Source organism: Camellia sinensis, chromosome 5 (genome assembly GCF_055761805.1).
Source record: "Camellia sinensis isolate YWXY chromosome 5, ASM5576180v1, whole genome shotgun sequence".
In the NCBI taxonomy this organism is placed as follows: domain Eukaryota; kingdom Viridiplantae; phylum Streptophyta; class Magnoliopsida; order Ericales; family Theaceae; genus Camellia; species Camellia sinensis.
In genome coordinates, this window is record NC_138965.1 from 31,157,851 (window position 1) to 31,184,730 (window position 26,880).

The window sequence follows — 26,880 nt, forward strand, 5'->3', positions numbered from 1 at the left end:
TGCAAATTAAACACAACAAATTTACATAAATAAACCCTAGAATTCAAAACAGTATAGAACTATGTTCCAAAAAAACATCGATCAGATTCAAAAGCACGAAGCTTTGGAGTCAATAGTCATGAATATCAACAAAACTAGGGTTTCGAGCAGATTAATCGTCAAAACCAAAGCACTCGTGCACAATGCTACAAAAGTATGAATATGAGTTTGATTATTAATAGCAGGACAAAGAACACGATAAGAAATCGAATTGGCAGACCTAACAGCAGATTCGAGATCGAGATCAAAAACCCCCAAGGCGGTGCTCTGTTCCGAAGGTTTTGACGATGCGTATGAGTTCCAATCGGCCAAAAGAGACGATGATGAAGACGACAACAATGAAGACGTCAATGGATGCAATTGTTGCCGATATTCCTCGCCACCGCCGACTGAAAACCACTTTTGCATTTTCATTTTGTTGTTGGTTTCAAGCTCTGGTTATGGATTTTCAATAACGAAGATTCAAAGAATTAAAGAGAATTGATAATGTTTGATGAATAATAATGGTTGATGAATAATGTTTGATGTTGAAGAATAATGTTTAATGTTGGAGAATAATGTTTTATTTTGATGTTTAATCGTTATTTAAAAAATTATTTAATCGTTATTGTGATGTTGTTTTGATGATGATGGTGTGATGTTTTGATGATGATATTTGATGTTATTTCGATGATGTTACTTATAAATTTAATGTTTAATGGATGATGTCTGATGAATAATCCTAATGTTTAATGGTTCAGAATTTGTGTTTGATGTTTGATGAATAATCTTAATGTTTAGTGGTTGATGTTTGATGAATAATCCTGACGTTGCATGTTTGATGTTGGATGAATAATGTTTGATGTTTGAAAAGAAGAGAAATCATAAAAAGACCTATAGTAAGCTTCTTGAGAAATAGGACCTATTAGTCCAACAAAAAATCTTCGGGACTAAATGGGTTAACATTCCCAAATTTAGAATTTATTGGTGATTTTCCCAAATAAAAAAGAGAAAAAAAAAAAAAAAAAAAAAAAAAAAAAAAAAAAACTGTAAACTTCAAAAATACATGAAATATAATATCTATTAAAATTTGTTAGTTATTATCTCTACGGTGAACGTGGTCCAAATTAACTCGATTCAGGATAAAACTAAGACCAATCTATTGCCAGCTTCATAAAAATTGAAACCAAACCAATTCATTTAAATTATAAAACCAATCTGAATCAAACTATTTAAACATGGTTAGACTCAATTTGCAACCACAGTTTCACATAATATGTTCACAAAAAAAAATATTATATAACATTATCAAAAAAATTCAATCTATCATCAATTTTAATAATAATAATATGCCCACCAAACTAAAAACATAACATTAAACAAACATTGTTCAACATTAATTTATGATTTTTATTATGACATTAATCTAAAACGTTATGAATAATGAGCTAGTTTTATATATAAGAGGGTAAGATTGTAATGTATGGCATATGTGTGGTTTAAGTTACATATGGTCCAATTTGGTTCTAATCCAAAACTGTGAACTTAAATCCAGAACCAATTTGCAAAGACCAGCTCTCTAATTTTCCAAACCAGAACCAAACCACATTCAAAAAAATCAAACCAAACTTACCGTTTTTGACTTGACCAGTTCGATTTACAGATTTGTCAGTTCCCTTGCTCAGCCCTAGTTATCTCTCATTATAAAATTGTGCTGAGAAGCTTTTCACCAATTTCCTAAATTAAAACTTGACATGCTACAATATTAAAACACGAGGTTAAATTTAAGCCCAAACATATAGCAAGGCAGTGACTCTGTATACATGACCATAATGCTCTCCTTAAGTCCTAGAACAGAAGTACCCAGATTACATGCAAGAAATTTATTTAAAGAAAACGGAATACAGAGGTTTAATTCACATCCATAGTAGTCTGCTTCCTCCTGACTCTGTATACATGACCATAATGCTCTCCTTAACTCGCATACCTGAAAAACATATTGCTGATTTCTTCAATTCACAAAAATTAACACATTAATCAAAAGTAACTATTCAGTCTGATTTAAGAAACAAAGATCAACTCCTACAGAACATCCCATAAATAGAGCACAACCATAGTTAATAACAAGGTCAAACTATAACATTAAGCCTGCAAGACATGAAGAATGAAAAAGGTCCAGTGAACAGTACAAGCACGGTCAAGAATTTGATACGGATTAGATGAAACAATCAAATTCGACAGATATCTCCATACCACTCCCTCTCCGAACCATCCTCCAAAATAGCGAAAGGCACCACTATTTCTCATACAACCCCAGTACAAGTTCAAAGAATGTCATCATCAACTAATGAGTAAACCTCACACATAATAAAGCAGTATTGCTAGGGTTGTGTAATCATGAGCATGGCCCAGCCAAAATGAGTAAATTACATCAAAGCCTTGAAAATATCATTCCAGTCTCTCACACGGCACCCAAAAAAACTGAGAAAAAGAAAGACCCCTGGTCACTGCAGCAAAAGCCAATATTTTACATACAAAATTTTCTTCCCAACTAAAAAGTCTGCTTTTGTTTCATTATCATTATTTTTTATTCATTTTTGGTCCCAGTATATGTGTTTAACATCGAATCTTATCTTTCAGACAGTCTCAAGCCCGGCAATAGGACTTGGAGTACATTGACAGCCACAGCCAGCATAAACAACAATATTCACACAATAAACCTGAATACTGATTTTTCTTTTTCAATTTTTCACTCCCAGCATCATGGGAAAAAGATGCTATTTACTATCAAACTACATAAGACTTGCATCACCTGCTTGAACAAAATATGAATTAAATAATTAGAATGAGATTTTCAACTGCAGTTAATACATGCACTAAGCACACTGTTACAAAAACCACTGATTATTGGAACCCAATAAACATAAATAAACTGGCAGTGGAAAAGCCTGCTCTATTCCCTTGATAGCATGTCACAAGATTCAATAAAATGATGCAACTCCTACAAAATGAACGGCACACCAACACAGTGAATACATGAAATTTTCTTTCCCAATGTAGTGCTCATAATTAAAAACAACGATCAATTAGTACACATTAAATTGAAGAATACGTAACATGTAAAAAGCTTTTATAATCTCACCAACTAGTTAACCATATGTAAAGACCCACTGCTTTTTCTTGGAAATCATTTCAAAATAAGTTACTCCTTTGGGAAAAATTCACACCTAGACGTAGCTGACATGTTAATTGATAATACATTAATTTTGTGAAATAACACCATTCTGAAAATTTTGAGTTAATATGCTGCAGCTGGGTGGTGGCACTGGATTTAAAAATTAATGTCTTATCAAAGAAGAACAAGTAAATAAACAATACAGAAGAATATTCATTCTTCAAGGAAAACGTTCACCTGGCAAGAGTACAATTAGATACATCAGTGTCGTAAAAATGCTTTAACACCGACTCAACTACTTTTTCTTCCTACCACCACCAGCCTTAGGCTTTTTGTTACTAGATTCCTTCTCAGCCTTCTCAGTTGTTTCCTGTCATTTGTGTGAGCAAAAAGATGAAAATTGTCAATGAGCTATAGTGCAGCAATAAAAGCACAAACTGATTCCACGTTTTCAAAACAAATTTTGCAAGAATATAATGAATACAAGTGACGCAAACAAGGGGAAGAAAAAAGCTGCATAATTCTAAAGAAATTGTAATGAGAGATAATGAAATGAAACGTAATTGGGACATAAGCTGGGGACTTTTTTTTCCTTTTCTTTGTTAGGAAGAAAAACAAAAGAACAAGGAGAATTGGCTTTTTCGCTCTGCATACTATGCTCCCTCTGAAAATGGGTAGAGAGGAAAGAGCTCCCTCCTTTTTTAACTTTTTCCCCACGAAAAAAATAAAAAATAAAAAATAAATCTTCCTTAAATAGGTATAATGGTGGAATACAAATAGGGAAAATTGCATTTTAGTGGGAACAACTCAAAATAGTTGCACTTTCATGGAGGTGCAAGTGGAAAGGCGTCACATGCCACAGCATTCACTTGCATCGGGCACCGACCAACTTACACCTCTATAAAATAGCAATTATTTTAAATTGTTCCACCAAAATGAATTTTTCCCCCAAATTATTATCAAAAATAAAAGAATAGGCAACTTCCTTTCTCTTGGGATACCTTTTCTATCCCTTCTACCAGTCCTTCCATTATCCATCATACCAAACAAAGCATAAAAAATGCAAAAACCCCGAACCCCACTCCTATAGTAGTGCTGAGATAATGATGGCTACTATACTAAGAACAAGTTCATTTTAACTTTTCATGAAAATATTGAGATTGTGTCACAAATCTAGTGTTGTGACATGAATTACGTTTTAAAAAAATAAAAAATAAAAATAATAAAAACTAATCCACTCGGAAGGTTCTCCAGGATTTTCAGTATCGTGTGCCAAAGCAGACCCCTCTTGAAGATGGTGTGGAGCACAAACAACCCAAAGTTGGAGTTGGAAGGCTCAAGTTACCAATGACCTTGGGCATAGAGTGCATTGGAACAAGCATCAAATGCTTCAAAGTTAATTGGCAGTGTAGCAGAACTGGGAATTGTTTAGACCTAGGAAGTATGGGTGTTGATACAACAAAACCTATAAAAAAAAAAGAAGGTACGGGTACAGTTCAGCATGTCTGTTACAATAGTTATTTTATGTTCTCTTGTTCTTCTGTTAATATTTACTTGAGTTGAGAGTACGATGATCATATTGCAATATTAGGGTTTGTATATATATTTTGCTGATTTAGAGTTGAATAGACAATTTTTCCAAATATATAAAATTTCTCCCTGTTCTCCTATCTATTCTTTTTCCTCTTAAATCCTAACCCTATATATCTTCATTTTACATTCTAACATGGTATCAAAGCTATCTATTCTTCATTAGAAAGTGTTCTATAGATTCTGAAGATTTAACAGAGATGACCGAGACGTGCTGATGTCATCATCTATACGATGACATCAGCATGATGTAAGCATTGTACAGACGGGACCTTCAACCTTAGGCTTGAAATTCTCTCGAGATTTATGGTGATTTTTGTGAAATTTTTCGATCATCCCCGAAGTGAGTTTTCTATTTTTGAATGTTTTTCGTGATTTTTGGTGCCTCTCTTTGAATCTGGATTTGGGCCTTGTTTGTGCTAGTTCTTGCTAAAATAGAACCTATAGGAGCCGAAACTCCTCCTCTAGTGATATTTGCTATTAATTTGTTGTTTTGCTGCTATTGGGTTGATGTTTGGTTCATTTTTTTCCTCACTCTGGTTCAGAACTAGTTCAGCAGACCTGTTTTTTTATTTCTACCTATTGAAATTTACTATATAGGGTCCAAAATCCTTCTAGCAAAGGATATTTGCTCTTAGGTTGTTGATTCATGTTGGTGGGTTGTTTTGGTTTAATATGGGTCCGAATTTATTTGGCAGACCTATGTTCTCCTCACTCATGTCTATTTTGCCATGGATTCTTGTTTTTTGAGCTAGTTTTGTTGTCTATATTGGTTGTTGTGGGTGTTGGTTGTTGGTTGTTGTGGGGATTAACTATTTGCAAGTATTTTGCTACTTCCGTGCACTTGTGTGGAGTATTTTGTGTGATTGATCAACATGGCTGAGATTGAGGCTAAGGTTATAGCTATGGGTAAGGATGATGACATGTCTAAATTTATCACTACCAAAAAATTGAATGATGACAATTATTTGGCTTGGGCACATACTGTCAAAATTTTCTAACGTGGCAAGGAGTCATGCTTCCTTAGCGAACTCCCTCCTACTATTGATGATAAAGCTTATGATGATTGGTGTATTGAGAATTCCTATGTTATGGGTTGGATTTGGCCTAGTCTGGAACCACATGTTGCTACTACCATGGAATTTTGTGATACCTCTAAGGAAATTTGGGACTCCCTTACTGAATATTTTTCGAATCAGAATAATGTCTCTCGAATCTATGAGTTATATGAGCATATTTTTGCTATGCACCAATTTGACTGGTCCCTTCCCGATTATTTTAAGACTTTGTGGGATCAGTTATTGCAGCATCGACCCTTCACTACTGATGTGAACAGAAGCAATATTGGGAAGAGTTTATGATAGCTTCTTTATTCTTCAGCTTAGATCATGAATTGCAAGGGTTCAATGATCAGATTCTTGCCATTGAGACTTTATCATCTGTTGCTAATGTCTATTCTCGATTGTTACATTCTTCATTGGGACAGGCACAACCCACCTCTGGGTCCTCTACTTTGTCATCTTCTACATTGGTCTCTAGTAGTGGTGATCGTGGGCCTATTCGCGGGGGTTTTCATGGCCCGTTTGGTCAACGGGGCTCTTATTCCGGTTCGCGGGGTTCTCGTGGAGGTGGTTCCCGTGGTGGTGGCTCTCCTGGTGGTTTCTGTGGTGGAGGTAGTAGTGGACCTGGTTCTCACACATGTGGTGATCGCAAGTGTACTCATTGTGGTTTCCAAGGCCATACTGAACCTTGGTGTTTGCAGAAGTATGGCAAACCTGACCATGTACATCATGTTATAGATGCTCCATCCTCACAGTCATCCTTGTTTTCCACTGGTTTTGTTGCTTTTCCGATTGATTCTCATGAGACACTACTTAGATTAGTGAGCTTACTGCTCTTATCTAATCTCTCTGGCCTAGTCTACCTTCATCCACTACTGCTACTATGGCTAATTCAAGTGATATTGCATGTATGGCTAAGTCTACTCAAACCTTGGCTCCTAGACTCTTTTGCTAGTTCCCATATCTTTGGTAATTCCTCTCTTTTTGATACTCTTAGGCATTTGATCATACTATTATACTTGATGGATCTTCGCCCTATCAGTGGTCAAGGTCCTCTTCACTCCACTCCATCCATTTCCTTACCTTATGGTCTATATGTTCCTAAATTTCCATTTAATTTGCTTTATGTTAGCCAATGGACTCAAGCTCTCCACTGTTCGATAACTTTTTCTCCCACTTCATGTGTTTTGTAGGACCTCCAGACCAAGAAGATGATTGGTTCGGGACATGAGAAGGATGGCTTATACTTTTTGGACATTGAGACCCCTTTTCATCCTCTATCTATTGTGTTGAGTGCTACTGTATCTCCTCTTCAGTAGCATTTTCACTTGGGTCATCCCTCCTTGGCCAAGCTTAAGTTACTTGTTCCTAGTTTAAGTCATGTTTCTCAGATTGAGTGCGAATACTGTCAATTTGGGAAGCATCACCATAGTTTTTTTCCTAGTCGTGGTGGTAGTCGTGTGTCTAAGTCGTTTGTTCTTGTCCATACAGATATCTAGGATCCTTCTAGAACTCTCACTACCACAGCTTGCTTGGTTCCATTTTTCCAAAAACACTTTTCAGAAAATTATACTTTCTTATTTTCCGTATTTTTTTGTTTTTACTGAATTTTTTTCATATTTTAAGTAATTTTTTTATTTTTTAAACACACCCAACATAAATACAACTAAAAAGTAAAAAAATTGTAAAATTGTTTTTAAAAAATTCACTAAATACCAAAAATACAAAAAAAATACAAGAATTCAGTACATTTTTTGTATTTTTATGTATTTATTAATTTTTTAAAGTATTTTTTTACAAATTTTTTACTTTTTAGATACATCTAAGTAAGGTGCACCTAAAAAAGTAAAAAAAAATGTTTAAAATTTTAAAAATATTCACTAAAAACAAAAAATTACGAAAATCAAAAAACTTAATCCAGAAAACTCAAACCAAACACACTTAATGGTTTTTTTTTTTTTTTTTTTTGTTATTTTTGTGGATGATTACTCTCGGATGACTTGGTTGTTTTTAATGAAACAAAGATTTGATTTGCCTTCTACCATCTCTAAGTTTTATAATGAAATCTTTACTCAATTTAGGAAAAGTATTAAGATATTTTAGTCTGATAATGCCTTAGAATATGTGCAGTATACTATGACTACCTTTTGTGATGCTCGTGGTATTATTCATCAAACTAGTTGTTCTCATACATCTCAAAATAATGTTGCGGAGCGAAAACACCGCTATTTGTTAGATATTGCTTGCACAGGGGTTGTTTGGAATGACCTAAATAAGTGCACTTTTTGTCTTTTTAAGAAAAGATGTACAGAAAAGTAGAGAGGTGATGCGATGAAAAAAAGATAAAAAGATGGATTATTTTGTGTATGCCAAACTTAATCTTAATGTGCATGTCCCCTAACAGTTTTGGGGCGATGTTCTCACTGCTTATTTTCTTATTAACCGCATGCCCTCTAGTGTAGTACACACGTCCCCCTATTCTCAGTCATATCCCACATCGTCTCCATTTCCCCTGTCGCCTCATGTTTTTGGTTGGGTGGCCTTTGTCCACTTGACCCCGGTTTGGATAAGTTATCTCTCCGTGCTCGCAAGTGCTTGTTCTTAGGCTATTCTCATACTCAAAAAGGATATCGGTGTTATCATCTTGAGTCACGTCGATACTTTGTCAGTGCTAATGTTGCCTTTTTTTGAGTCCACTCCGTTTTTCTCCTCCGCTAGGCAACAATTATCTACTGATCTTCTCTCTTGTCGGGAGGGGGAGCTAGCCTCTCACCCCTACTCTTCCATCTTGTGTTCCTTCTTCCTCTTTTATGTCATCTCCGTCCCCCTCACCTCAACCCCTCCTTTGTAGGTTTATCAGCAATCTCAAGCTCGTCACATTGTGTCCTATGGCCCGACCAGTTCATCTCTTTCGTCTGAGGTTCCTTTCTCCCCTATTCCATATACCAATGTGCCCTCTAATGACCTTCCTATTGCTCTCCGCAAAGGTACACGTACTTGCACACCTATTTCTAATTTTGTTTCTTATGATCGCCTGTCTCCTAGTTTTCACTCCTTTGCTTGTAGCTTGTCTAGTATTATCATTCCCCGCTCATATCAACAGGTTATGTCCATCTCTGGTTGAAAGCATGTAACAGATGAGGAAATGCATGCCCTTCATAAGAATTAGACATGGGAACTTACCCCTCTAGCTTCTGGCAAATCCATTGTGGAATGTCGTTGGATTTATACTGTTAAGTATCTTCTTGATGGGACTGTTAAGCGGTTAAAGGCTTGCCTGGTAGACAAAGGCTACGCACAAACCTATAGTGTTGATTACTTGGTGACCCTCTCTCATATGGCTTGTCTTAACTCTATTTGAATCCTTCTCTCTATTACAGTTAGTAAATCTTAGCTTTTATATCAACTTGATATCAAGAATGCCTTTCTTCAAGGGGATCTCCAAGAAGTCTATATGGATCAAACCCTTGACTATGTTATTTCCAATCATGAGCATCTTGTTTGTCGATTGCAGAAGGCCTTGTGTGGTCTCAATGAGTCCCCTCGTGCCTAGTTTGATTGCTTCAGTGCTATTGTGCTTGCCTATGGATTTTGCCGTTCCACTTTTGATCACTCTGTCATTGTTCAACACTCGTCTAATAGGAATATTGTTCTTATTGTCTATGTGGATGACATAATCATTTTTGCGAGTGACTCCACTGGTATTGCTAATTTGAAGCGGTATTTGGGCTAACAATTTCACACCAAAGACTTAGGTCATCTTTAGTATTTTCTTGGGATTGGAATTGCTCGCTCTTCTTAGGGCTTCTTTCTCTCACAACAGAAGTATGTTCTTAATCTTCTCACTAAGACTGGCCTCTTAGGCACTCGCCCTAGTGATACTCCCATGGATTCTAGTGTTAAACTTAATGGTGAAACCGGGGACTTGTTTCCTGATATTAGTTGTTATCGCTAGCTGGTTGGGAAGTTAATCTATCTCACTGTCACTCATCCAGATATTACGTATGTCGTGTGTGTGGTCAGTCAGTCTTTGCATACAGCCCACCAACCCCATTTTGCTGCTGTGTGTCGCATCTTGCAGTACTTGAAGAGTGCCCCTGGTCAAGGTTTGCTCTATTCTCTTGTTCTTCCGCTAATATTTACTCGAGTTGAAAGTACGATGGTCATATTGCAATGTTAGGATTTATTATATATTATGCTGATGTAGAATTGAATAGACAATTTTTCCAAATATATAGGCCTTGTTTGGTTTGTTTTTCAAAAAAATTTTTGAGAAAAATTCTCTACAAACAAATTTTCAAAAGTAATCAAACCAAACAAATTTTTTCAAAAAAAATCTCAAAATTTTGTTTGGTTACCTACTTTCCAAAATCACTCTCTCATACACATCAAATCAATCACTTTTTTAAAACTCTCTCCTCAAAACAATTTTTCAAAACCATTTCTGAAAAAAGACAAACCAAACAAGTTTTCGTACTTTTTATCTCAAAAACTACTCTACAAACACAAACCAAACACCCTCATAAAATTTCTCTCTCCTCTTATCTCTTCTTCTTCCTCTTAAATCATAACCCTAAATTTTTTCATTTTACATTTCAACTATGTCCATAAAAAATGGGCAAGGGGCGCCGCATCAACGCATGGGTGCAGTGAAAAATAGGCAAAGATTTCTGCATTTTTCTATGCGAGCGCGAGTAAAGAAGCTAGTCCAAGACTATAGGTTTAGGGTAGCCACATGGAATATAAGAACTTCAACTGATAAAACTATGGAATTGGTAGATGCTATGATTAGGAAGAGAGTTATTGTAGCACACGTACAAGAAACTAAGTAGACGGGTGAGAAAGCTAAGGAAATTGAAGATACCGGGTTTAAACTGTATTATAATGGCAAGGATAAACACAGGAATGTGATAGGAATAATAGTTGCCAAGGGTCTAGTGAAAAATGTAGTGGCGGTCATTAAGAAATGTGATAGGATTATGTTAGTTAAACTAGTTATTGGAGGGAATATAGTGACCGTTATTAGTGCATACGCCCCCCAAGTAGGATTAGATGATCAGACTAAGAACAATTTTTGGGAGCAAATGGATGATATCTTACAGGAGATACCCGTAGGAAAGAACCTTGTTATAGATAGAGATTTCAACAACCTTGTAGGAATAGATAAACTAGGCTATGAGATGATGCATGGTGGATATGGTATTGGTGATAAAAATGAGGCTGGAGAGAGTATTTTAGATTTTGCATTGGCTTCTGACCTAGTGGTGGCCAATTCTATGTATAAGAAGAGGGAAAAGCATTTGATAACCTTTAAGAGTGGGTCAGTTAAAAGCTAAATAGATTGCTTTTTAGTGAGGAAAGTGGACAGTCTAAAATGCAATGACTGTAAGGTGATTCCTGGAGAGAGCCTGACATCTCAACATAAGATTTTGGTACTAGATTTATGCTTTAAAGAGTAATACCAAGCTAGCAAGGATAGTAGGCGTCATAGGACGAGATGATGGGACCTAAAACAAATAAACTATAAATATTTAAGAATGAATGAATAATGAAGGTAGTTGAGACTTAGAAGATGATGCTAACACTATATAGAACTCGATGGCCAATTGTACAAGGAGAATCTTAAAGGAAGTTATTGGAGAGTCGAAAGAAAAGGGACCCAACGAAAGGGAAACTTGGTGATGGAGGGAAGAGGTTCAAGCGGTAGTTAAGGCGAAAAAATAGTGCTTTAAAAAGTGATAGAAGGATAAAACTAAGGAAAATCTTAAAAGCTATAGATTGGCTGATAAGGAGGCAAGAAAGTAGTGAGGCTAAATTGAAAGCTTATGATAACCTATACACAAGACTAGATAGTAAAAAGGGAGAGGAGAGCATACAAATTTGCCAAGATAAGGGAGAGGAAAACAAGAAATTTTAATCAAGTTAAGTGCATCAAGAGTGAGGATTCTAAGGTATTGGTGAAGGATGAAAAGATTAAGGAGATGTGAAAGAAATATTTTGAGAAACTATTAAAAAGGAACATGGAAGTACATTAATAGGGGAGGAAATAGCCAATTATAAGGAAAACCAAGACTATAGGTTCTATCGCAAGATTAGAAACTTTGAAGGGAAGATTACACTTGAGAAAATGAAATCGAATAAGGTTTTAGAACCCGATAATATCTCTATTGAAGCTTGGAAATGTTTGTATAAAAAAGGGGTTGCTTGGTTGACTAAGCTGTTTAGTAAGATTTTGTTGACTAGGAACATATTAGATGAGTAAAGGAAGAGTATTTTAGTGCCAATCTATAAAAATAAAAGAGATGTCCAGAATTGCAACAAATACAGAGGCATCAAGCTAATATGTCATACAATGAAAGTGTGGGAGAGGGTGATGGAACGTTGAATGTGAGATATAACAGAGGTGTCAGAGAATCAATTTGGGTTTATACTTGGTAGGTCAACAATGAAAGTGAACTATCTTTTGAGGAGAATAATAGAAAAGTATAGAAAAAAGAAAAGAGACATTCATATTGTGTTTATCGATCTTGAGAAAACATATGATAGAGTACCTCGGGATTTAATCTGGTGGGTGTTAGAGAATAAAGGGGTGACAAAAGGTTACATTGATGTGATTAAAGACATATAAGAAGGGGTAATGACCACTATTAGATAGCCTGTTGGAGAAACAAATGGATTTCCAATTACTATAGGGTTACAGCAAGAATCTACCTAAGTCCTTATTTTTTTACTTTAATTATAGATGAGTTTAGAAATATTCAGGATGATGTGCCATGATGTATGCTTTTTGCAGATGATATCGTGTTAGTGGATGAAACTATAGGAGTTAACACAAAATTGAAGATTTTGAGAGAAGCACTTAAACCTAAAAGAATTCAGATAAACAGAACTAAGACAGAATACATAGAGTATAAATTTAGTAACAGTAACAATGAAAGTAGAGGAGAAGTGAAGATTGAGAACCAAGTACTTAAGAGTGAACAATTTTGTTATTTAAGGTCAATTATCACAACAGCGGGGGAGATTAATACAGATATGGTCCATAGAATTAAGGCGGGGTGGTTTAAGTGGAGAAATGCGTCTGGGGTACTGTGCAATAAACAAGTACCCACTAGACTAAAAAGAAAGTTCCATAAAACGGCTATTAGACCAGTGATGTTGTATTGAACGGAGTGTTGGGCAACTAAGAAACAACATGTAGATAAGATAAGTGTTGTTAAGATGAGGATACTAAATTGGATGTGTGGCAAGACTAGAAAAGACAGAATTAATAATGAGTATATTCGGGAATGGGAAGGAGTAGCACCCATAGAAGATAAGTTAAGAGAGAATAGATTGAAATGGTTTGGTCATATTCAACGGAGACCAACAGAGACAGTAGTAAATAGATGCAATGCAGTGACAGTAAATGAAAGTGTTAGGGGACGAGGTAGACTTAGATTGACGTTGACTAGCATAGTAAATAGAGATATGAATCTATTTAATTTGACTGACGAAATAGCCTTTGATAGAGCCGCATGAAAAAGAAGGATTCATGTAGCCGACCCCATTTGATGGGACTTAAGCCTTGGTTTGGTTTGGTTAGGTTAATAGTAGTATATGACATATAACAATAAAAACAATCAAATGCAAAAATAATTAAAGTATTTTGGTAATGGTCAAAAAAATCTCATGTAATTTTATATTTTTTAATATTGCAAAAATACCCTATATTTTTTTTTTAAAAGCAACACAATATAATTGTTCCAATACCCTTATTAAAAAATTATATTAATGTTCCAAAGTACGCAAAATGTATCCATCCTAAACCCAACCCCGAGCTGTACCCATGCCATACCCAAGTCTTGACCCTCCGTACTTATGCTTCGTAGGTTTAGACTCTTGAAGACTCCTTGCTATAGTTAAAAGAAAATTCATGACTTAAAGAAGGTCATTAACATTGGCAAGAGAATAGAATATTAAAAGCACTAGGGCATGATAGTACAAACACTAAAAACTAAACCAAAACACCCCCAACTATTAGCGAATAACACCTTACCCACTTCAAATATGAACCCATACATTTTGACCTATGTTACACGGACTCTTCAAAATAAATCAAATACCCGTATCGAACACCCAATACTTGGACAAGAATATGGAATATATGTTGGATACTTTTCAATGGATACTTCTTATATAATTGTATATAACACATTATTATATGTACATATTATTGTATAATTGCTATAAATGTCTTTTTAATACTATAAGTTACATATAGCATCATTTTATCTTACATACATTATTAAAAATATAAAAATATGACATTTTTTTAGTGAGTCCACGTACCCTTAAATTTATAGTTTGATGAGTCCAACCTCTAGATACATACCCACACACCCATACCTAAGTCCATGTAACATAGATTTTGACTATAAAAACCATACAAATAGGTCCATCTTGGAGGGGTGGAAGTGACGCATTTTTGTAGTTGAGGGGTTCAAAATATACAGGTTCATAATTGAGGGGAGTAAATTGATGTTCATTAAGAGTAAAGGGAGTATCGGTTAAGGCCAAGTTTGGCATATTGCAAAAAAGCCAAAAAGTTAAAAAGTTACTCAAAAATGTAACACTATTCACCAAAAGTCAACAATTACGACTGCACAACTCCCAATTCTAATTTTTCCCTACAAATCAATTTTTACAATTTTTTATTATACATTTTTTCATAAAACGTCAAAAAGTTAACCCAAACATCCATATTTTCTTCCTCAATTTTTTAGTCCAAAAAGACAAAAAGTGCACTTATTTAGGACACCCCAAACAACCTCTAAAACTAATTTTGAAACTATCAATAGTGAATGTACAAGGATCAGAAAGAAATCAATTAGGACATTATGAGAATTTACATCACATAATTATTCGCTGTCTTCTAGTTAAGGGTTCAACACAAGGGTTCAACTTGAAACAAAACAGTAACAGTTTTCCCAACAATGAGGACAAACGTGCAGCCAAGGAAGGTCAGTGTGCAATGTCTAAACTATGAGTAGGAATGCCAAGCCCACAAACATCTTATTTTTTACAAGATTTTCAATAGCATTATTTTACCAACCAAAAAAGAAAAACCATTTTATCATAACATGAGACATCCATATAAACGTGCTACCAAATTAAATCCTCAAAAGACCTTGCATTCTTAGAACCAATGGGCAACTGGATGCTTTAAATACTAAATGAAAACATACCTTTCGCTTAATGGGTGCCGATGTGCTAACAACAGGTTTAAAGAATGATTCTAATCTGTTTGGGGAGAAAATAAAAATAAAAAATTAAGAAAACAACAGACATTAAAGAAGCATAGTGGAAAAGCATATCTGAACTCATTTTCACTTTTTAAGCATTTCATACCGGCCCTGAGTTGACTTGTTCTTGGCTGCTTTGATTTTTTCTATTGCCTAAGATAATCAGAATACAAAATTAGTTCAATATACATATCGAGTCTCAATATCAATGAAACCACATGTCCAGCACAAGAATCAATTTATGAAAATAGTTTGCTAGAATACCTTTGTAATTCTGTCACTGTTGAACCCATTTTCGGTTACAAGAAAATTTATCAACCCCTAAAGAGTAAACAATGGAAAGCACTGTTAACATGCCAAAAGAAAAACAAGAACAATCAAAAGTTTTGAATTACAATTAATTACTTCTTCATCTGGAGCACTCCATTTAATATCAAGTTGCTCATCATCCACAAAGACTAATGGTTCTTTAAAAAGGTGTCGAGCCTCTTGATACGGCCAGTCATCAGGAATTTGGTACCTGCATACATAAGTCTATATGATTAGAATTGTGATTGAAATGGCATATAACTCATAAATATTGGCCTCATCAATAGGCATCCACTCAATGCCTTCAACTCCATTGGCCTAACTACATTGGCCTCATCCAAATACAGATTTGATTAAAAAATTTAAAAAAAAATTCACCGGTAATATGATCCTCTTTGTTCACAAACACAACTTGACCAACCTCTAATCTTTTAATAGACTGGGGATTGTTTGGAATGTCCTAAATAAGTGTACTTTTTGTCTTTTTGGACTAAAACGTTGAGGAAAAAAATATGGTTATTTGGGTTAACTTTTTGACTTTTTACGAAAAAAAAGTGTATTAAAAAATTGTATAAATTAGTGTGTAGAAGGTAGGGAGAATAGCAGTACGGCCAACCGTCTTGGGCAGAGGCATTTGACACAAGAAATGGTTGCCTCATTTGCGGGCATTGATTGGAGTGTGATGTTCGGCCCGTGGGGGCCCACCACGGGTCCCTTCTTGCTAATCGAAATCATTCAATGTGTAGAACTCGTCGAGTATTATAAACTTGTAAAAAATCACGTTGATCGGATATCGATAGCTATCTGATCGGATTAGTTTTTTTTCACCTGTTAACTATAACACCATCCATTTTTTCATACAAAACTAATTTGATCGTATAGTTAGCGATATCCGATCAACGTGATTTTTTACAGCCATATAGTACTCGACGAGTTCTACACATTGAACGGTTCAGATTATCAAAATGGGACCACTGATGGCCCCCCACGGGCCGAACAGCAGCGTGCTTTTTGTGCAATATGGCTGTGCAATTTTTTCAAAAAAATTAGCTTCGCCTGTGGATGTCAAACTGAGTTTTATTATTTTTTGTGTAAAATTAATTTTTTTATTATTTTTTTTTTTTTGTGAATAGTGATAACTTTTTAACTTTTTTTTGTAACTTTTTGACTTTTTGGATTATTTTGAAGATGCCAAACCAAGCCTTATTTTTCTCTTCCTATCAGCAAGAAAATAATTTGAATTATTATCGCCCCCATTTACCCATTTTAATTTTGCCTTTTGAGCCCAAAAATCTTGCTCTCTGAAGACTAACCCCTCAAACCTTGTCTTTAACTCAACCTTCTCCACTCTCAAAACACTATCCAAGCCTCGCTAGCTTCAATTGCATCCACCTCCTCGATTCTGCGAATTAATTCTTTTTTTGACTCATTCAAGTCGCCAAAGACCTCCCTATTCCATTCCTTCACTCTCTCCTTAATCACCTTCAACTTCTTCATGAACTTAAAACCCTCCCATCCTTGGCATCTACTACCTGTGTTACACGGACTCTTCTATTTCTCCCACAATACCCGTGTCCACCGGATATGACATTGGTAAGGATGTGGGATATGTGTCCGACACTCGTACTCAATTTAGACACTCAGATTCTTTAATTTGTGACAATACATGAAGAACAAGAAATTCATTTTTGTTAGTAAAGCAACATTTTTAGGCTCTCACATGAATTAGATATAGAAATTTCATATTTTTTTTTAATCATATTTAATTTCTAATATATTTCTACATAATTTAAAACATCTCATCTGAGAATATTATATAATATGCAATACATATGTACATATGACGTGTCTCCGTACCCATATCCAATTTTGGATATGTATCCCAAGATCCTAAGATTTAAATTTATGAAGGTCTGACGCTTGGATATACACCCGCACCCGACACTCATACCCGAGTCCATGTAACTTTGGCTACTACTATTCCACCATCTTGTAAAATTATTTTTAGATGAGTGATTCTCTAGCCACAATTTCTCAAAACCTAAAAAGTGATGGACCCTACTTAAAAGGACAACTCGCAATAACAACAGCACAATAATCAAAATCATTTCTTCCTTATCATAGACATTTGCAATTGCATAACCACAACCTTGTTGTGATGTAAGTTATGCTGTTTAACTAGCATTATGATGTAGTATGAAGAATTTTAGAAGATTTACACAAAAGAACTTGCATTACAACTTTGGTAATCATACATATATATTACTAAACCCAGTTATTCTTAGGTATAAAGATTGCATTGGAAAATGGAATGAGGATACATATGAATGTCATGTCCAATAGAATATGATATGAGATGAGAAGTCTAACACGAAAAACCGCCAAGCGCAAAGAAAAATATAATGAACAAAATGAAGTATGAAAACCTCACATAAAATAAAAATCCTGAAATTTGCATAACCAAAGACAGAAAGATGCAAAAAGATAAGCATACATATTAAAAAGATAAAGGTTATTAGGGGAGGAAAAAAATACTGGGGTACACTAATTATGCAATTCAGGTTGTCCACCTCCCAAAAAAGGAAACTTAAATATAAAATAAAATTTAAAAAAAAACAATAATAATAATAAATTGTTGAGACTTTACTGGCATCAAACATATCCACTTCAGTTTAGTTCACCTGAAAATCTTCATATTTCACATCATATTTAGAATATGTTCCACTTTCAAAGCACAAGGACAAGATTCTTTTGTTTTCTCTTATACATGCATATATTTCAATAAATCCATTTATTTTTTGCAGTATAACTGAAGCTGAAAATTTCCACAGAAAAATCTGCAGTAGGTTTCCCAGCACATTCTCAGTTTGCACAACCAATTGAATTGATAAACAGGAAATTGAAAAATAAGAAGTACCTCTCTTTGTTTATATTCTCCAGTATATTCTCTATTGAGCCATGTTGCCGGATGAGCTTTAAAGCAGTCTGGCCCCCAATACCTAAAAGCACAGAACAACATTCAAGGGAAGCGCTAAACAAACTTAAAACATATTTTTGAAAATAGCAGTAAAAAAATAATCTTCAGGTGAGACAATGTCTAGAACAATTAAACAAGTGAAAAAAAAAATAACAAAAATGAACTCTCCTGAGTATTTCTATTTTTTTTTTTTTTTTTTTGATAAATCCTCTGGGTATTTCTAGTCATCATTCTCCTACTCTCATGAATAAACATAAAACAAAGAACATCAAAAGTTTGAAAAAGCTACATTTCCAAATGAAAATAAATGTTACGTAGAGTCACGCAACTTATACTCGACAAAAACACATAATGGTAAAAGGAGTTTGAACTTAAAGCAACTATTGGAGGTGGTGAGCTTCAAAAGGACATGACCAGTGTTATACAACTTATACCGGACAAAAACATGTAAAAGGTAAAAGACATTAAAACTTAAAGAAACTATCGGAGAAGGTAAGCTTTACAAGGGAATGACCACACAATTTTTATGGTTAATTCCACAGGGAGACAAAGCAAGGTTAGGACAGATTAAGTGCCCATACCAAAATTGACTGCAAGGAAAATTCATACTTTTCATTGCTTTACCATTGTCATGGTGGCTAATTCTGTAAATGACAAGAGAACACTTACGCCTGTTTCCAGTTAGAAGTTTATCATCAGTGATTTTATTGGATCGAACTTTCCCAGCTATTCAGAGAAAACTTTCAGCAAAAGTTCAATACTATACAAGGTTAGGTATCAATTAATTTCTCATACTTTGGTGCATGTGATGTTTTGATGTATACATTTCAGTTTTTAATCAGGATAAAGAAGCAACCAAAAGAACTGATAAAAAAGAATGCAAAACTAATCCATACAACAATTGAAGTTATCCATAGACAATTTACCATTTTCCTCTAATTGTTATTACTGATAAAATAACTAAAAACATAAAATAAGTTATTATACAATTTCCAGCCAACGGAAGGAAGGAAAAAAGGAAACAGATACATCATCGAATACATGAATCCAGTATGGGTCTGTAAAATGTGATAGCCTAACCATACACTCAAATATATAACATGCAAGCATTCTTTATCCCCCAAGTAGTAGAAACATTTCTACAAAGGATGTGTTCTTGTGCAAACCTTGTGGACACTCCTAGTAACATCCGCTACATCTTCGACATTTCAAAAATTTAGGATAAATTTCACCATAATAGACAGTTTACACTTCAGCAATACGTGGAGGAGCACTCTCAGACATTCTTGGAGAAAGGATGTGCATACCTTGAAGTGTCCAACCTTTTCTTTAATTTATAAAGAAAAAGAAAGTAAAGAAAGAAAAAGAAAAAAAAAAAAAAAGGAAAGAAAGAAAGAAAGAAAGGAAAGAGTTTGGCATCTGCTAACATTTGTAAAGAAGTTTGGCATCTCCTCATTGATCGTAATTTGCATCAAAATCTTAAAGTTACTGGTTCATTTCAGTTTATACACCGACAAAGCTTGTCCGTTGTCAAGCTTCAACCAAAAGGGCCTTCCGAGACAAACATACAAGTTGATGTGTTGGATGTTCCAAATATTGAAATTCAGCCTACCACACCCGTTCCTAGTGAACTTGCACCACCACCACTGCCATCCCCAGTTTCTCGAGCACCTGACGAGCAGTTGCACGCACCAAATTCCCCTGAAGAGCTGTTACTAGCACCAAACTCTAATCAAATTATACATTTTTTGAGTGGGAGGCTCCAAGCGTATCAAAGCTCCAAGACCATGCTTTTCCAGCCAAAATGTATTGAACAATGCTGCTGAATTCCTTCAGTCACACACTCCCAATCCTGGCAAACGCAAGAGAGAGCCTTGGATTGAAGATAGCTTAAAAAATCCAAGTCTCTTTCAACCACCTCGGTGCCAAACTTTTTGATCCAATAGTTCATAACCTTTTCAAATTTGGCTGTGTTCTTGCTATCTTTACAGGATTGTGTTGATGTTGCATGCGGTTGCTGGTTGAGGAGCAGTTGCTGAGCTTTTGTTTTCATTTGTTTGCTTAGTTTTCTTGAGTTTTGTGGTGTATTTGTGTTTGTTAGATGCTGTTAGTTGTTGATGACCATCTTTTATGTTTAATGCAATATAACCTTTATCAAAAGTATGCAACACCTTCAATATACAAGAAGGATATAGTTCACACCTTCTAGATTCTACAATTGTTAATATAGAAAATTAGGCAATTAATCAAATTCATAGATTAACTTCTATAATATATTTATAGCACACAAAACTATGCATTAATAACACATTGCTGGATCCTCACCATGCCTGTATACTTGCTGTGTCAAGTCTTGTATTGAGTCTATGTTGATGCCTCGTCTTTGTTTGTGCGACTTAGTATTTCCATGCTCTCTTAATAACCCAACCAAATTACTAATAGCCCAAAATGTGGCAATGTTTTTGTTTGTTTGTGTTCTTTTCTTTTAAAAATGAGTTCCCCTTACAAAACAAATAAAAGAAACTGTTAAAATCCACCCACTACACCACTACCACCTCCACTTCACCTACTCCTTACCTACTACACACTCACCCTCTTCTATATATAGGAATCATGAATCATTGTAATAGACATCAATATAAATCAATCAATAATACAATTCTCTATTTCTCTTTATACATTAAATTTCTACAGAAACATGCATCATTTTGAACATATTGACAAACATCTTTCACAATAATGATGCTGGTAAGAAATTGCATTACCCCGAATGCTATCACAATAGTCACACCCACAAAGAATGCACAAGTCAATGAATTGATCCATGGTAAGATTCAGCTCCTCCAAAACCTGAAAAACAAAATCAGAAATGGTGGAAAAAATTAAGCAGCCACAATTGTGTTCAATATTCTTACACACCTTTGAAACTTCAAATTCCATGACTGGGACTTTTTTTGAGCTTGGATCCATTAAATGGCGAAGAAATCTAGGAGCTCCAAATGTTAGAGAATCCATGTCTTCAGACGCAACAGCATAAACCTAATTCACACCCCCAAAAAAAATTGAATATAAATTTCTTATATTTCATTTATCAACCGCACATTATGCGTATCTTGTGGCAAACGTGCTTCATTCCATTTTCAATAGGATATGAAAGTACAAATCCATCACCGCCTATGAATTCATCATGGATGATGATAGTAACTTACTATTATAATATAAAAAGTAAATGATTTAATCTTTACAGGACATATTTAACACCTTAAAATAACAAATTATAATGAAAAATAAGATCCTTGCCTTTCCAGATTTGCAAAGTGCAGCACACTGTGCCTCTGCCTCTGAGGGAGCCTAAATAGAACATAAAACCATATAATGTAAGAAGATTAACTTTGACCTTTTTGTGTATACAAAAAGTATACACTTCATCAATACAATTCAAAAAGAAATACCAATACAGTAAAAGAAGCAAACTATCCCACTCTGCAGAAACTATTTCAATAGTTTCCAACACCAACTCACACCAACAATAAGTTATTTCATATTATCACCTCAATTACAGGCACTCCCATGAGCTTTAGAAGTCTTTTACAGTCATCATTGTGTTGCTTTGTCACCTGCAAAACCAACGAGGAGACAGCATCAACAGCATCCACATATTAAAATATTTTCAAACTCCAGCCATGCTATGTAATGCTACATAGTAAAAGGATTAAAAAACATATACAAGGACATGATGCTAACTTCCCTAATAATCATTAGAGAAAAAGTTCATCAAAATGAACCCTTAAAATGATATTAAGATAGCAACCACCAAAATCATCCCCCCAAAAAAGATGTGGAGGAAGGGAAAAAAAGGGAGTAACTACCACATTGAAATAGAGTGACAATCTTCTTACTTGCAGAAGATAGATACTTGAGATAATATTTGCATTATGATCCTACTGCTACATTTTGCCACTCGTTTGATATTTAGGATTTTTATAACAGAAATAAATATTAGTAAGGCATGTTTCAATGTTTTATTGTCATTACTATCATTTGGTAGTAGAGTGATTTAAGGTGCTGTCAAAGGTGGAGTGAATGGAGGTCTAGACATTGCATATACAGAAGGTATAAGATGATTATAGCGGGGGGAAATTTCACTATGAGGACCCCATTAAGTAATTAGTTTTTATATTTTACAGTTTTTGTCACTTATCATTTGAATCTGCTTGTGATTTAGGCTTTGGAGTAACTGGTATCACATTTTCCTTCAGTAACTCTTTCTTAACTTGGTATCATAATATATTTGTTTCAAAAGGCTTGTCCCGTCAAAATCAACTACTCTTTGTTGTGACTTGGAGGTTGCGAAACAAAAAATATTAAATTATATGAAATTCTGAATGGACAATCTCCATCATCCATGAAGTCGTGGAAAGTGTTCAACGAAACAATGGATCGTTATGCCAGATCTTTTCAAGGGCCTCCAATCACAGGTATAATCATTAGATAATCTTGTCCAAGTTGTCCTTAATCGTTTGGTAGGAATTTTTATTAGTTTCATCAATGCTTTCTTTCCTTTGTGTGTTGGCAGTGCCTTGCTCATGCACTTTATCTCAATAATAGTCCCATTCATTTAAAAACAAAAACAAAAGAAAGGAAAAAAAAAAAGTTTGTCAACAGATACAAAGTAATAATCTACTATTATCATGGTAACTCTACATTAAACGAGTGGAACCCCTAAATGGACCCAAATATGAGGAACATGTAGATAAAATTCCTAGACATTCTATTGCGTCCAACCCTTTCTCTTTCCAAACTGCTAAACTTAACAATTCCAAAATGAATGTCAATACTCCTACATTTTCCTATTATGACAAATAGCTATTCATTGAAGAGAAGCAGGAAAAAACAAAAAGGAAGTAAATGAGAATATCTCTTGGGGGGGGGGGGGGGGGGGGGTTGGGAGAAGAATAATAAATGAACAGAAAAATGATAAAAACTATTTAAGCATGAGAGAAGCTTTACAAGATTTCCTTGCCATCACTCAACCTTCACCCATCAAAATTCACATTCAAATATGGATATCAGAAAGACAGACTTGGACCATTTAGTAAGAAAGTTGTTATTAGCGCTGCCAAATAACTGTCATGCATGACCATGGTCAAAGGTTCCCACACTAGAGAAGGGGGCAGCTATATATCCTTGACAAGCTTCTTCAGAACAGAAAGGAGAAATCAACGGGTTCATTAAGCTCAATTTTTTTCTTTGATTATCTATACTTTTATAAAGCATCCACCAAATAACACTCAAAGGTGCCATACTCTACAATGCCCCCAATCTCATTAAATGGCCTTGACAATAATGACAGCTTACCAACTGTTATATCATTGCAGCCTTAATAATTTACAAATGGGAGATGAGAGAAATTGTGCCAGAACCCACCTTCACTGTTCGTTTGCTGAATTTCTCAATCTCTTCCTTATTGCCAGTCTACAATGACAATGAAAGCACCTTTGAATGAAAGATTCCATGGTAAAATTAAATGGAAAAACAAGTAAAAGAAAAATGATAAGAGAAACAGAAAATAGGAAAGAATAAATAAGGAAGTTAATGCTGGAATTTACATGGAATATTCATTTTACCTCTAAGGCCACATTCAAATCCTCAGTAGCATCTGCTCTTTTTGTATAACTGCAAATGCATAAAAGGGTTCCATGTGAAAATTATAGTAATCAGACATTTGCGGCCTTATACTCCATGTCCAAAAGAAGTAATAAATAAAAACTCTGAGATTAAAAAAAATGAAAATAAAAATTAAAAGTACCGTTTTGCAAGCTCTTGCTTTTTCAAATCCGGAGGCTTTCCATCGAAAACATATCTGGCACAAGGGCACGGTAATTAAGAAAATGTCAAACTTTACCCCAAAATTGGGCCTACAATACATGTAGGATAAAGTGAAGAGAGGTAATGAAAAAAATTACACTGGCTTCAATCCAGATTCAAGAAGCCGAATTGTCCGAGTGAACATCCCTTGCAAATGACTACAATGGGCCAACAACACAAACTCAGCATATTAAAAACAAAAAAACAATCATAGGGCAAATCCCAATTTGAAAAAACCATCGATACATGAAGTCGTAATTGAACTTCAGGCAAATTACATTGTTAGTCCCTGTACTTTGGCCCTTGTGTCATTTTGAAATAATTTTTTTATTTTGTCTCAAATTGGTCCAATTGCTAGCATTTTTTCATGGCAAATGTGCAAATGAGGGGCATGTGTCCTACTTTTAGGAGCAAAATCGTAAACTTGATCGATTCAATGACTTAAACTCAACTAATTTAATAAAAAAATTCTGTCAAAAAACATACCGACATTATCAATTGTACCAAATTGATGCAAAATATAAAATTAAGGGTCAAAATTGAGCAAATTGAAACTATAGGGACTAAAGTGATACAAGCCACAACATGTAAAACTATCAGTTGTAATTTGACCTTCAAGTTTTTATCCATTGGAAGAATTAAACTAATTCAAAAATTCTCACAAACAAGACATAGAAATGTTCAATCCATTAGTTTCTAAAACTGATTTGCTTTTTAAAAAAAAAAAAAATTTGAGAAGTGAGTACCTAGTTACTTCACCAGCCTCATTGGTAAGCGTTTCAGTCCCAATTCGACCGACAACAATCTACATGAAAGAAAACACCAATTGAACTAAAACACACTCATACGAGAATTAAGAGAGAGAGAGAGAGAGAGACTAGGGACCAGGAACTGGTAGATGCTCATGCTGGCATCAATGGCGACTTTGCGACCGAAATAGCTCTCGAATTTTTGCTCTTTCATGGACTTTGGAGCATTGTCCGCAAGAAGCTTCGTTAAACCCTACACAAATAGAGAGAGATATAGAGAGAGAGAAAGAGAGAGAGAGAGGGGTATAAAATGACTCAAAAAATTTGAGAATGTCAAGAACAGAAATTGATGATGAACTGAGCTACCTTTATACCCATGGGGAGAGAGAGATTGATTGATCGATCGATCGATTGATGAAGTGTTCTGTGAAATCACAAAGATGAGAGAGAGAGAGAGAGAGAGAGAGAGAGAGAGGGAGAGAGAGAGAGTGTGTGTGTGTCAAAGGCTTTACAATTTCTCAGGTAGGGTTCCAATCCGTTCCCGCCTCTTTACATTTGGGAATTGGGTTTGGTGAATTTGGAGCTAAAATAATTTTAAAAAAATAGGTTTTTTAGTTTTAGTAAAATAAAATATTATATCTAATTTATAATTATTATATTTTTTTTATAAAAACATCAAAAGTCTTTCTTAAATCAAATTTTTTAATTTCTCATTAAAATAATAAAAAAATTAATTCACTTCCCAAACGAAGGCCAAGTTTGGCAACTCCGATATAATCCATCTTTTTATCTTTTTTTCATCACATCACCTCTCTATTTTTCTGCACATCTTTTCGTAAAAAGACAAAAAATGTACTTATTTAGGTTATTCCAAACAACTCCCAAGTCTATGAGAACAAGATTCAAAGGGAAAAAATAAAATTAATATTCAATTTTGATTTAATTATATAATATGACTTTTAAATTTTTTAAATATCAGCATATTTGGTTATCATTTTTCAAAAACACTTTTTAGAAAATTCTACTTTCTTATTTTTTCGTATTTTTTATTTTTACTGAATTTTTTTAATATTTTGAGCAATTTTTTTAATTTTTAGACATACCTAACATAAATATACCTAAAAAGTAAAAAAAAAAAAATTGAAAAAAAACCTTTTAAAAATTTACTAAATTCCAAAAATGCAAAAAAAATACAAGAATTCAGTATATTTTTGTATTTTTATGTATTTATTAATTTTTAAAAATATTTTTTTACAAATTTTTTACTTTTTATATACATCTAAGTAAGGTGCATCTAAAAAAGTAAAAAAAATATTTAAAATTTTAAAAATATTCACTAAAAACAAAAAAAAAAACATGAAAACCAAAAAACTCAATTTTCAAAAAATTTAATTCAAAAAACTCAAACCAAACGCACTGAATTTTTTGGAAACAACATTCACCTTGCTTGTTTCCACTTTTCAAAAAATACTTTTCAGAAAATTCTACTTTCTTATTTTTCGTGTTTTTTTGTTTTTACTGAATTTTTTTAATATTTTAAGCAAATTTTTTTACTTTTTAGACACACCTAACATAAATACACCTAAAAAATAAAAAAAAATTGTAAAAAAAATCTTTTAAAAATTCACTAAATACCAAAAATATAAAAAAAATACAAGAATTCAGTACATTATTTGTATTTTTATGTATTTATTAATTTTTTTAAATATTTTTTCACAAATTTTTTACTTTTTAGATACATCTAAGTAAAAAAAATGTTTAAAATTTAAAAAATATTCACGAAAAACACAAAAACCAAAAAAGTCAATTTTCAAAAACTTAATCCAGAAAACTCAAACTAAACACACTG

At 34.1% G+C, this 26,880-nt stretch overlaps 1 protein-coding gene across 3 annotated transcripts; it reads right to left on the bottom strand.

Annotated features, from left to right (window-relative positions):
- Positions 1 to 1,626: 1,626 nt before the first annotated feature.
- LOC114322777 (flap endonuclease 1) lies at positions 1,627 to 25,619 on the bottom strand. 3 transcript variants are annotated; one of them, XM_028270187.2, is made up of 18 exons: positions 25,398 to 25,619; positions 25,168 to 25,284; positions 25,029 to 25,087; positions 24,381 to 24,440; positions 24,224 to 24,277; positions 24,042 to 24,090; positions 23,842 to 23,889; positions 21,966 to 22,031; positions 21,715 to 21,765; positions 21,334 to 21,453; positions 21,180 to 21,264; positions 18,355 to 18,436; positions 15,534 to 15,648; positions 15,393 to 15,449; positions 15,235 to 15,281; positions 15,072 to 15,126; positions 3,431 to 3,563; positions 1,627 to 2,005 (listed from the first exon to the last, which is right to left on the bottom strand). In XM_028270187.2, exons 1-17 carry the CDS (start codon positions 25,407 to 25,409, stop codon positions 3,489 to 3,491), a joined length of 1,152 nt encoding a protein of 383 aa, XP_028125988.1. In that variant the 5' UTR covers positions 25,410 to 25,619; the 3' UTR covers positions 1,627 to 2,005; positions 3,431 to 3,488. The 3 variants fall into 3 exon arrangements, with proteins under 3 accessions (XP_028125988.1, XP_082724637.1, XP_028125989.1); XM_082868511.1 differs by lacking the exon at positions 1,627 to 2,005 and adding an exon at positions 2,725 to 2,830; XM_028270188.2 differs by lacking the exon at positions 1,627 to 2,005 and adding an exon at positions 2,725 to 3,019.
- Positions 25,620 to 26,880: the final 1,261 nt, after the last annotated feature.

What these genes read in the sequence shown, in the direction of transcription:
- LOC114322777 (XM_028270187.2), bottom strand. An exon ending in GAGGCTGGTGAAGTAACTAG is followed by an intron (nt 24,441 to 25,028) that starts GTACTCACTTCT and finishes GGCCCATTGTAG; the next exon opens with TCATTTGCAAGGGATGTTCA. An exon ending in GAGAATATAAACAAAGAGAG is followed by an intron (nt 15,649 to 18,354) that starts GTACTTCTTATT and finishes TTATGTATGCAG; the next exon opens with GTACCAAATTCCTGATGACT.